At 49.4% G+C, this 12937-nt stretch overlaps 1 protein-coding gene across 1 annotated transcript in view; it reads left to right on the plus strand.

Annotated features, from left to right (window-relative positions):
- The first annotated feature begins 4199 nt into the window (after positions 1-4199).
- The window catches only part of XYLT1 (xylosyltransferase 1), a 175932-nt gene continuing 167194 nt past the window's right edge, over positions 4200-12937 (plus strand). Inside the window, exon 1 of the mRNA XM_035130694.2 lies at positions 4200-4610. Coding sequence (XP_034986585.2) covers positions 4293-4610 — 318 coding nt within the window. The 5' untranslated portion in view covers positions 4200-4292. The remainder of the gene's footprint in view (positions 4611-12937) is intronic.

A 12937-nucleotide genomic window follows, 5' to 3' on the forward strand; every position in this document is an offset into this window, starting at 1 on the left:
CGCTGCCCTACCTGGAAATGCCGATGACTGAACCTGGGACCTCCTGTGTGCAAAACAGATGCTCTGCCAGTGCACTATAGCCCTTTCCCCAAAGGGCACAAAGGAGACCTGGCCATAAATTACTTTTAAAAACAATATAGTTTTTAAAACTAGCAAGCACTTGCTTGTTTTTGTTGTCTGGGAGCATCCTCGGCCTTCACCAGCAGGGCCTGTGCAATCTACCCTTGGGGTTGTGACTTTTTTGTTAGGCCGATAAAAGTGTGCAGTATAAATATATTATCATTCACTGCACACAGTGCTTCCTTTTCAAATGCTTCCCCCCCCCCCCCGCGCACCCGTTGTTGGCTGTGGTCTCCCCACCCGCTCCTTTCTCCTTCCCTCATCTACTTTTCTGACAAATGACCTTGATTTCGAATGCAGGCAGCAACTCGTCCCCCCTCGGCCCACGTAGGCCTCAGCGTTTCCTTCAGGGAGAGCAAACTTCGACAGAAAGCTCAATATTTGAGGACTCATTGGCACATTTCTCAGAAGCAGCCCCAAGGCAGCCCGTGATATGAGTGGCGTCTCCTAAAAATAACCTCCTTCCATAGGTGTGGCTGCACTGTTGCTTCACAGCTTCCCTGCTCAGGGGCTTCAACCTTCGCTCAAGCAGTTGGAGAAAAAATGTGACAGTAGGGAAGGCCCATGTCTCAGTGGGAGAGCATCTTTTTTGTGTAGAGATGGTCCCAGGCCCAGGTCGCGCTGTGGTTAAACCACTGAGCCTAGGACTTGCTGATCAGAAGGTCGGCGGTTCGAATCCCTGTGACGGGGTGAGCTCCCGTTGCTTGGTCCCAGCTCCTGCCAACCTAGCAGTTCGAAAGCACGTCAAAGTGCAAGTAGATAAATAGGAACCGCTACAGCGGGAAGGTAAACGGCGTTTCCATGTGCTGCTCTGGTCACATGACCTGGAAGCTATACGCTGGCTCCCTCGGCCAATAATGTGAGATGAGCGCGCAACCCCAGAGTCGGTCACGACTGGACCTAATGGTCAGGGGTCCCTTTACCTTTACCTTTATCTCTAGGTAGGGCCAGGAGATAGCCACTCCCAGGGCAGACAGTACAAAGCTAGATGGACCATAGTCTGACTCAGTAAAGTGAATGGCTGTAACTCTATGATACTACTTTAAGCAGTCTAGGCTTCCCCCGAATGAATCCTGGGAACTGTAGTTTGTCAAGGGTGCCGAGAGTTTTCAGGAGACCCACGTTCCCCTCACAGAGTTACAATTATTAGAATAGTTTCATAGTCAATCTCTTTTTCACAGGGAACTCTGAGAATCTTAACTCCCTGATGGGAATAGGGGTCTCCTTAGGAGACCCTCAGCACCCCTGACAAACTACAGCTCCCATAATTATTTGGGGGAAGCCATGAGGTATCATAGGTATCATAGGGCTTTCAGGGTTTGGTGTGAATGTGGCCAGTACTACGCTAAATGGTTCAATGGCCAAACTCTGTTTAAGGAAGCTTCCTCTGTTTCCACAAGTCATCCATTCTATTTCATCACAATAATGATGAGCCAGAATTTGCTCTAAAATAGGGGTGGAGCACCTCTGGGCCAATAGACAGATGAAGCCCTGGAGAGTTGTTGCCAACCAGCATAGACAATGGTAGATGGACAGACCAATGAGATCCCTCAGTATTGGGCAGTGTTTTAGGTTCTTAAATACAGCATGTGACTGAGAAGGCACACACTGTACTACCAGAGAACAGGATGGTATCAGCTCAGCACAGTTTATCTCTCCCAGACCTTTACTCCAAAAATGCAGTTGAGAATCTGGCCCACTAACTTCTTAATTAAGAAGCAAAGTACCAATTAATTGTGAGGCTGTTGCTATGCGGGTGCCACATCACAAGAAAGGAGAGCAGATAAGGGGGGCACCTTGACTGTGCGCAATGAAAAACACGGAAGATAATATTTATTTGGTTCAGCTGAAAAGAAGTCTCACAAAACCTCGGCACTTGAGGAAATAATAAAGGACAAAAAAGCTAATTGTCTTGAGTAGATTTTTGCAGGTTTCCTGAGCTGCGGCTGCAATTGTAAGTCTGCTTTTAAGCAGGGAATTATTTTTACCTATCACAAACCTCTCTGCGTGGCATTCCAAGCAGCATGTTATTATTGTTATTTTAAAAACTGAAATCTTTATATCCATTTGTTAGTAATAACCCACCTGACAGCTTTTTATCAGCACAAGCTCTAACAGACAAAAGGCTGCGCATTTTCAGGAAACGAACAATAAAAAGTTGTTCAGGTTTTGCTGAATAATTTAAGTATGATTAGTAGCAGTAATAATAATAATATTTTGCTCCAGTTATAGAATCTTAGGATCACAGAGCTGTAGAGTTGGAAGGGATCCCACAAAGGTGTCATCTAGTCCAATCCCCTACAATTCAGGAATCACACCTAATGACAGGTAGGGGGTGGCAGGTACACTGACATTTGAAAGTCATGTTTAGCCGATGAGTTGTGTGGTGGCTTCTGGATGTCCCCTCTGTTGAGCATTCCCCATGATGTTTTTGAACAAAGCTGCATGGAGCTTAGTTGATGGCAGCTGTATATATTGAGCATCCATTCTGATTTGTTTGCAGGGAGGTTAGATGATGGTGATCCACCAGTGCATTCTCCCCCCCCCCCACTTTCTTTATCACAAAAGTCTTGATTTTTGGAAGGAAGCAGGTTTCATTGCACAAGAGCTCTGAATCAACTCTAATTGCTCAACCTGAGCCTGCTATTTATAGTAAAGTGCTAGCACTCACTCACAGATCCAGCTAACTTCAGTGAAGATCAGCCCTAAACAACTTAGGCCCGCAGCACCTTAAGGACCGTCTGCTTCCTGATGCTCCACATCAGTCACTGAGATCTTCTAATGGTGATGGAACACCTTTGATTGCCCTTGAGCAGGCATAGGCAAACTCCAGTTGTTTTGGGACTACAACTCCCACCATCCCTAGCTAACAGGACCAGTGGTCAGGGATTATGGGAGTTGTAGTCCCAAAACCTCTGGGGGGGGGGTAAGTTTGCCTATGCCAGCCCTTGAGGTTTAGCCAGCTTTTAGTATGGCAGCTCCTGTCCTGTGGAACTCCTTGTCAATAGACGTTCAGATCTGCTAGGTCTTTTTAAATGGCTACTGTTCAAATAGGCTTTTGGAATGTGATTTGTTTATTGATGTTATTGTAGTATGTTGTCATGTTGTACACCGCCCTGTTATATACTGTATACGTATGTGTGTGAGAGTTGCAACATCCTTATCAAAAGGGCTTTTTTTTCAAAGCTCTGCTTAAATGCAATCGACTTGTTTTCAGCAGAACTTACTCGCCAGCAGGTGCATGCATAGGAACGCAGCCTTATAGACCCGCTGAAGCCCGCAATCTTAGGCGCAGTGTTCCTCCAAACTGTCGCTGCGTACACACACCATCCATACATACCTGCAAAAAATTCTGGGAACTGTAGTTCCCCCGCCATAGAGCAACAATTCCCAGCACCGTGTACGAACTGCAACCCCCGGGATTCCGTGGGAGGGCGGGGATGCGCTTGGGCTGAGCGATGTCTGTACACGCAGCAAATGCTACGAGGCCAGAACAACGCGCGGGCGCGCTCCCCCTTTCACACGCCGACTCGCGTGCCTTTAAGAGCGCGGCGTGCTCTCCTTGCAATAGCTCGGCACGCGAAGCAGCTCTCGCTCGGCCCAGAGGCTCCCGAACCGGGAATCGCACCTGCTATAAGAGCCGCGGATCGAGCCGCGCTTAAAGGCGCAGCTGGAAGGGGGTGGCCGGGGACGCGGGCGCACGGCAGCTAAGCCGGGCGCCCCTCTCGGTTGCGAGCCGTGCCAAGGCGCAGCCTGTCCAAAGCCCCCAGACCGGCTTCGTCTCCTCCTCCTCCTCCTGAAACAAGGCGCCGCTCGTTCGCTCGGCTGCGCCGCCGCCGGCTCCTCCCCACCGTCTCCTTTGCGCGCACGCCCCTCGCCGGCCAAGCCCCTCTCCTCCCCTCGGCTCGTCTGGAGGGAGCGAGCGAGCGCGGGGCTGCTTCGCCTGCCTGCCTGGCTGCCGGAGGGCCGGGCCTCCTCGGCTCCTCTCGCCTGCCTGCTCTCCGCCTCCTCGGCCGCCTCCTCCTCCACCTCCTCCTCCTGCTGACGTCTCGTCCGTCTGAAAAACTCCAGGCGGCGGCGGCGGATGCGGCGCTTCTGAGTGGCTCAGCGAGCAGCAGCAGCAGCAAGCCGGAGCAGCAGCAGCAGCAGCAGCCGCTGCCTCCGCCGCGAAGATGGTGGTGGTGGCCGCGTCGCCTTTGCAGTCGTCGTCCGCGGCCGCTTCGTGCGCCCGCCGCCTGGCCCGCCGCTCGCGCTCGGCGCTCGTCTTGGCGCTCACGGTGCTGCTCGTGCAGACGCTGGTCGTGTGGAATTTCAGCAGTCTGGACTCCGGCGAGGAGGAGCAGCAGCGCCCGCCGCAGGGCAGCAGCAGCCGCAGCGCCAGCCGCCGCCGAGAGAAGCGCGACCTGGAGAGCAGCAACCCTGGCCACGACGGGCACCGCGCGCACCAGCACCGCAAGGGACCCGGCGCCTTCCGCGCCAAGGCGGCGATGGTAAGGGGCGCCTTCCCTCAGCTCGCGGGAGAGGAGGTGAGGGGGGGGGAGTGAGACTAGGAAACGCAGCGGCTTCCCCCACCTCCCTTCCCTCCAAAGATGCTCTGAAGGGCAAGCCCTGGAGGGCGCCGCCGGTGGCCCTGGAGAAGACACCGTGGCCGCCTTTGCGCCCAAGACACCGTTGGCGCGCGTCTTACCCGTCTGGCGGCGCGCTTCTTGGGAAGGCAGCCTCCGCTTCGAAGGGACTTATTGCGGGGTTAGGGGGCGCGGGGTGGTGGGTTAACCCCTTCCCGCCTGCCAGCTGCGTCTTTCCTTCTCTTTGCTTCTCTCTCCCTCCTCGACTCCTCTCTGGTACTCCCCGCGTGGCAATCTCGTCTATCGGACTGTGTTGGGTTTCTATGATGGATGTCCCTCGGGGGGAAAACAGTGTTGTTGAATTGGGCTCCTTGGGAATTTTGCAGAGTGGACTTTTAAAAACAAACAAGCACGCGCGACTTACAGCCCAAGCCGGATCTAATGCGTTTTGGCTCCTAAGTGAGTCCCGCTGAGGGCAGAGCCGCACCATGCAATATATGGGCTTGCTCAAGAGTAAGTAGGGATTTCCACCGTGGCAGGGCTTGCTGGAGGATCATGCCTCTATGCGCTTGGTAGGACTTGGGAGGAAACCCTCTAAAGATTTGGGGCTGTCATACTGAGAGCTCCAGCACCTTTTGGGGTTTACCTTTAGGTGGAAGAAGGATGGGGTACTGGTGGTGAGGGGAGAAGGAGTCCTTAAAAAAAAGACTTTAAGGTGGCCAGCACAGAGAAAAAGCAGTAAGATGATTCATGACAAGGTATGTGTGGTATTTTCCCCCTTTCCATTCTCAGTCATGATGTTTGGTGTCTTGCTCAAAGAATAGTCAGGAGAAGTCCTGGGAGTCCTCTTTGCACTCTACAGTTCTTTGATGGAGCGGGTTGTCTCGCAGTGTCTTCTTCTTCGTCTTTGCCGAGTAAGACTGCTTTCCATGAACACGGTCTTAACGATGTGTCCATAAGTGACTGCGAGGGCCAATTCTGGACCCACACATCCTACTCGCATTGTGTGCCGTGGTTGTAGAGGTGTCTTAGGGTTGAGGCATCAGGGAAGGGGTGGATGGCAACCCAGGAGGCTTCCACATGCCAGCTTGTTCTGCACTTGGTGCAGCTCACACAAGCAGGTGTGCCACAGCATCCACAGGATTTTGTTCTCATCAAAATGCCATCACATATCATCGCCCCCCCTATTATATCCAGATTCGCTGTTTCTGGGGGGTTTTTTAAATAAAAATTTCTGGATTTTCTGTTGAAATTGTAACTCTGGATTAAATATGGGCTGAAAGGGTCTATTTATGAGAACCATGTCATTCGGGTTTAGGAAAAGTGCCCCGAGGACCTGTAGAAATATGTGTCTCTTTTATTAACTTGAGTGTATCATGATTTTAAATCTGCATCATAGGTGAGGAAGCGTGAACCAGTCAATTTCAGTTTATCATTTTTCCCTGTCTTAAGCTTGATTCTCCACATTCCCACAACTTGTGATAGAGTTTATCTGCATTTTAGTTCGAATTTCTCCAATATATACATGGTTGTATGCAATTTTACCAAATATATACATTTTTGCAAAGCCGTTCCCCCTAATTATAATGCATTCCTTTATGTTACTTTCACCTGCTATGTGTGTTTATATGCAGACTAGTATATGGATCTTTGTACATATAGGTTGGCTGGAGAGCTGCACTGCCAAATTCAGAGAAGTGCAAATTTGGAAGGGTGACAGTGTCTTGGTTTTGCTTATTGTTTCAAAAAGTGAAGGATCAGTAAGTTCTCCTTTGAGTGTGAACTGAATTGAATTGCTTTCCAGTCCTTAGCCAGGGGCAGGTAGCCAGGGTTTTCTTCTAGACACAGAGGAGTTTCTGAAAGTTGGATCTGGATGCTAAAGGGAAGAAAAAGAAGAAAGGACTCCAAGCACACAATTTGGAAGTCTCTTCCAGCTTGTGGTGTGCTGGTGTGGTGCATGTACTCCTACACCCTGTGGCAGCGTAAAGGATTTTCTCGAGCCGGGGTGGCTCACCCTGGCCATAGAGCAAACTTTTCTGGGACCCCACTGATTTTGGCAGAGTTGGCAAAAAGACAAAAGTCAGGCTCAGTGCTGGGATCGGTGGAGAGATTTAAACCTATCTGCAGAGTCCAGATATGCACCACTGCCTGCCACCCCAGACATCGGATCAATCATTTGATGAGCAGGGAGGGCTGACCTAAGGAGGTAGCTCTGTGCATGTGTGATATGCAACAATGTTTGATGGGCATGACTACTCTTTGAGCGCTCTTGCCACTGCTATGTGCCTTGCCCATGCTCACCATTCCTGGCGTAGGAGTCAGCTCCTAGAGGCCAAGGTCCCTTTGCCTCCCCCTAAAATATTTGAGGTCCTGGAACCCCCCCCCTCCCCAAAGTTGAAGGGCATTGCCATTCAAATGGTGTGCGTGTGCCATGTCATATGATTATGTGGGGCGAGGCTTACCTGGCTCCTTCCCCAATATTTTATTCAACACCCCAGGCCTTGGGTGGCAAGTGCAAGCAGCCTTTTAATCAATGGCATTGTTCAGTTCCCCATATGTTTTAAATATGCGCTGTCTGGATTTTCAGTCTCGGAAGTGTTGAGCCAAGGATTGGGTCCAGAACCTCCCTTTGAATGCTTGGGCTGAGTCTCGGAGCATGCTGCAATCCTAAATTGGATGCCTCTGACCCTGTGCTGAGGGAGTGCCATTGTCTTACCTCCGCGAGTAATACTGCCACTTCTTGTGCAGCTAGGGCAAGAGCTTGTCGAGCAAACCATTAAAAACTGAGACAGACTCTTTCAAAACCGTAGGCTTGGTCTTTGCCCCTCTTGAAAGGGACCCAGCGCTCCAGCAGCATTTTCCTTCGGCAGGCTGGCCTTGCTTTCAACAAGCCTACCTGAGTCAACGTTTCCACAGCACTGCTTTGTAAAGAACTCCTCAGTCCTGAGGTTTGAACCTCCTCCACCAACGCTTAACGCAGCTGTAATTTTAAAAAAGTGTCTGCCTTCATATTCAAGAAAGGTAGCCAGCATAACTCCTTTGTTGGCAGAGGCTGCATGTCTGCCTCATGAAGATGCTACAGGTCCATCCTGCGTTTAGTCAGTGAGTTGAGCTAGGAGGTGACCACTAAAGACCCTTCTCATTCTAGCTTCTAGAAGATCCCATCTGCCTCACTGCCATGACACTTTTATGATTTAAATTCTAAGCAACACCCCCCCCCTTAATTCTAGCTCAGTCTGTTTGGATTGTCTAACTGGGGAAACTCCCTCCAAGTCAACCTTTTCTTGGAGGGGGGCAGTGCTGAGGTGTTCATTGGGTTAAGAAAAGCATTCAGCACATTCTCAGAGGCATCTTTTTTCATGTGTTCCAAGGGATGTTGTTGAAGAGATCCAGAAAGACCTACAGCACCCCCAAAAAACCCCCATTAAAAATCCCCCACTGTGTCTTGGGATCACACTATTTCCCTGGAGGAAATCCTGTAGATCCAATGAAATAACTCTACCTGGCATGCTTGGTTTAGACCAACAACAGCCCATTGCTCCTCTCCCTAAAATTACCCCAATTGTTCCCCAAGGAAGGACAGAACAGCCATATTTTGGAACGCAAATATTTTTGTATCCGGATAAAAATTTCTGTGCATGTTTTATTTTAAGGGCAGCTGTCTTAAATCATTTGAAGTTGCCCTCTCTCCTGGCTTTGGGAACAAAATAAAAAAAAATCCTTCCAGTAGCTCTTTAGAGACCAACTAAGTTTGTCATTGGTATGAGCTTTCGTGTGCATGCACACTTCTTCAGCACACGAAAGCTCATACCAATGACAAACTTAGTTGGTCTCTAAGGTGCTACTAGGAGGATTTTTTTTTATATTTTGTTTCGACTACGTCAGACCAACACGGCTACCTACCTGTAACTAGAATCCTGGCTTTGGGGTTTCACAGCTGAGCTGTAGCAAAAGCATCCTAGTTCTGGATCTCTCAGAAGGTCGTTTTTTAATTTTCAAAGCTTCTGTGAGCCGTGTCACACCAGCGAGAGTTAACTTCCCTACTGTGCATTAAACTCGCTTTTAAAAACACACACTTTTCCTTGTGGCCTTTGGCGGTTGGCTCAGCTGTTTCCAGTGTGGGAGCCCCAGGCTATCACCCGCAATTCTTCCCTTTGGCTATCAACTGATAAGGGGAAGGGGAGCAAGGGGAGAAATGTCCCAGAGGCCTTTGGCATATCAGCTGTTTCCCCAACTACCTTAAAGGCACAGGCGCCTCCCGGATCTCCACTGCATTACTTTCTCTTCCATCTCCCTTCTTGCATTTGTGACCCCGCCCTGCCTCTTCTCACTGGAGCCCTTTAGCTTTGGAGCTCAACTTTTTCCCACTCTTTTGAGCCCAGGGGAAGAAGAGAACAGAAGCCCCAAGTGACCTTTGTTTTCCTTTTGGAGGGATTGCTGTGCTATACCCACCTGAGGAATTCCATTCCCTGAAGCAACCAAACTATCCGCAGGGGACCTAGTTATGAAACAGCAGAGGGGAAAGTGCTTTAACTGGGTCCTCTATTATTAGAAGCCCTCTTAGGGGACTCAATTATTTTGGAATGCATCACTTGCTGAGTCATCCAAATCTCCCCCCAAAGTCGAGGGGCATTTTCCTTCGCTGCTGGGATATTTGCATTGGGGATTTAATATTGGGGATATAATATTGCATGCAAAGCAAACCGTGGTGCTGAGCGGTCCCTGAGCAGGTAGATCAGGAAGGACTTGCGATGCTGGTGAAATGGGCAGCAATGTTGCAAGGAATGCACGTGGTGTTGAAAATATTGCCCCCTCACACATATTTTTTTTAAATGAACATTACGGGTTGATTTCAGGCAAGTTCTTTCCAGAGCACACCCACTGTAATGAATGGATGCCCATTAATTCCAGTGGGTGTACTCTGAGTAGGACTAGCATGGAAAACAACTTTATATCTTGCCTGCTAGAACAGGCCGGGAGATGTTTGCTTTACTTACCTCTTAAGGTAGGTAAACCTTAGCTTTATCTGCTCCTGAAGATATCCTGCAAGGCAGCCAAGGAGTAGATCAGAGTTTTCCTTCTTCTAAGTCAGTGTTTCCCAACCTTGTGCCTCCAGATGTTTTCGGACTACAATTCCCATCATTCCTGACCACTGGTCTTGCTAGCTAGGGATGATGGGAGTTGTAGTCCCAAAACATCTGGAGGCACAAGGTTGGGAAACACTGCTCTAAGTGGGCTACCTTCCCAGGTGTTGACATGCCCCACCTGCCCTTCACGTCCCTCTACACCACATGCAGAAAACACCTTCTTGACCATTGGGCCTACTAGGGGTCATCTGCCATAGCTTGTCTTCACATGCAGGGAGAGTCCCTAACTCACCAAGGGTTTGAGACCCATCAGCTCCCCTCACCTGGTTTAGCCGGCCAATTGAAGCCATTTCCTGGCATGTGGCTGCTGTCTTATGCTCACAGCTTCTAGGAGCCACAGCTGAGAGCTGAGTGCAGGGTGGGGACCAAAGGTGGGCAAACTACCCCAAAAGGAGCACGATGTGTCCCCTCACCAGCAGTACCTCCCCCTCCTGTAACGCCCCCATACACCCCTGGGTTGATATTACTTGTCTATTAAAAGGATTCATATGCCACTTTTCATTCAGGGTGTCAAAGTTGTGTACAGCATAATTTAAACAATGAAATATAATTAAAACTACATCAAATGATATATCAAACAAGGGGCATGTCTCTTGGCGACATTCCTTTTTCAGGAAGCCTTTTTAAGCGGAGGTTTTTATCCTTGTCAGTCTCTTGTATCGGATTTGAAATTGCTTTTATTGTTGATGGTTTTTTATCCTTAATTGCTCTGAGATGCTTTTATGGGAAGTGATTCATAAAATAAATAAATAAAAACAAAAATAAGCACACAGTCCTCATACAGTAGGCACGAAGGAGTGAGCTGGTGATCAATGGTCTTTAATTCACTCAAGCGTTTGCAGTCCAGTTGCCAACAAAGAAACCACCAGTGAAGGTATCCGTCGGATTTCTGAGGGGAGACTGTTCCACAAAACAGGCAACCCTACAGAGAAACACCCTACTCCTGGTTGGTGCCAGGTGGGTCAGAGGAGGCCGTGGCGCCACACACAGGGGATTCTTTATTTTGGGGGTTGCGAGTAGGGTTGCCAGACTCAATAGAGGACAGGACTTCTGTGCCTTTAATTGCCCTGCTCTCTTTTGAGTCTGGAAACCTTACAGAGAAACCACCGGTCACCCTTTGCTTGGAAATTAAACAAAGGGCCTGCTGGTTTCTCTTTTAAGGTTTCCAGACTCAAAAGAGAGCAGGGCAATTAAAGGCACAGAAGTCCTGTCCTCTATTGAGTCGGGCAACCCTAACTGTGAGCCCAGGTTCTTACCTTCCCCCACCCCTCATAGGCCAGGTTTGACAGCTGGTTGGGGCCGCAGCCCTGTCAGTCACCTGATGCCGCTGTGATGTCATCAACCCATTTTCTGCATAGTGCTGTAAATGGAAGGCACAGTCAGCTGATCACTGGGCCTTCTGCTATGATCAGCTGATTGCCAGGACTTGCGAAGTGATGGGCATAGGGCGGCCAACCAGCTGGTCGTTGGGTGCCTGTAAAGTCCCATTGGCCCAGCCACTTCTTTCCCTACACCTAATGCCCTATGGCAACAGGTATGGCTTGGCCACAGCGACCTTGCAGGCCAAATGGGGAACCCTGGCAGGCTGAATTAGACCTGCTGCTTTATGTTCGGCTGTTTCCCTCCAAGGCAAGGGTAGGCAACAGGGTGCCCTCCAGATGCAGCTCCCATCAGCCTCAACTGGCACGACCAGTGGCTAGGATTGACTGGAGTTGTAGTCTAGCAGCATATGGAGGGTGCCAAACTGGCAAACCCTGTTCAAGACACCACATGTTGATCTTCCCCTTTCCCATTTCCCCCTCACTTTCAGCCCTATGAGGTAGACCAGGCACCCCCAAACTTCAGCCCTCCAGATGTTTTGGACTACAGTCCCCATCATCCCTGACCACTGGTCCTCTTAGCTATGGATCATGGGAGTTGTAGGCCAAAACATCTGGAGGGCTGCAGTTTGGGGATGCCTGAGGTAGACTGTCACAGAGAGAAACAGAGGCAGAGGCAGAGAGAGACACTGACCCTTGAAAACCCAGTGAGCTATTTATGGCTGAGAAGTAATTTGAAGCCAGGTCTTCTGGCCTGATGTGACTTTGCTATTGCACCCTCTTGGCTTTTTGAGACTGAAGGACTGTCACGAAACAGGAAACTGTACTTTGCCATTCATGACGTCAAGGTTTGTTAGCACTGGCACAACACAAGTGGTTGTAATAAGAATGGCGAAAGGCAGTAGAGGCAACAAAATCATATGACGATGGGATAATTTGGACCTGGGGGGTCGAAAGAAAAGGAAACTGTTCTCCCTGCCTCTTCCCCCCCCCCAGCACTGAGAGAAATCTTATTACAAAGCTTTCCATTAACCAGGCTCTGCTTAATAAAACAAACAAATCTCTTCAGCCTTTGAGCTAATGTATGCATTATTTAAGAACACTGTTAAAAGGCAGCAGCCTAAATGGATGGGCTACTGTGTCAGTTGTCTCATTAAGTCTCTTCTCTCTTAGGCTTTCTCTTTTTTAATTTGGCTTTTTACGGCCCACCTAAGATTTGAGACAGATTATAAACCACTTGGTTCATATTCACAGCATCTCTGATTGGTGGGCAAGTCGTGCGCTATTCCCGAATGCCGGTTCTTTCAGAAGCACTCTGCTCCGAGATTTGGCAAGTTAATGGAATGCAAAGGAACATAGGAAACTGCCTGGTCCCGAGTCAAACCATTGGTCCACCTAGCTCAATATTGTCTACACTGACTGGCAGCAGCTCTTGGGGGGTTTCTGGCAGGGGACATTCCCAGCCCTACCGGGAGATGATGGGGATTGAACCCAGAACTTTTCTATTTATTTTATCCATGGCGCTCAAGATGGTACACATAGTTCTCCTTGTTTAATCCCCACAACAACCCTGTGAGGTAGGATAGGCTGAGAGGCAATGACGGGCCTTCATGACCAAGTGGGGATTTGAACCCTAGTCTCCCAAGTCCTAGTCCAACACACTAACCACTACACACCACACTGGTTCACTCAGCACCCTGAAACACTATGGAACAACCAGAGGCTTTGGATCATGATAGGTGCCTTGTTCTCACCCCCCCCCTCTTTTAATATAAAGGTTTCATTG

The sequence above is a fragment of the Zootoca vivipara genome, chromosome 14, assembly GCF_963506605.1.
Source record: "Zootoca vivipara chromosome 14, rZooViv1.1, whole genome shotgun sequence".
NCBI classification, from domain to species: Eukaryota; Metazoa; Chordata; class Lepidosauria; order Squamata; family Lacertidae; genus Zootoca; species Zootoca vivipara.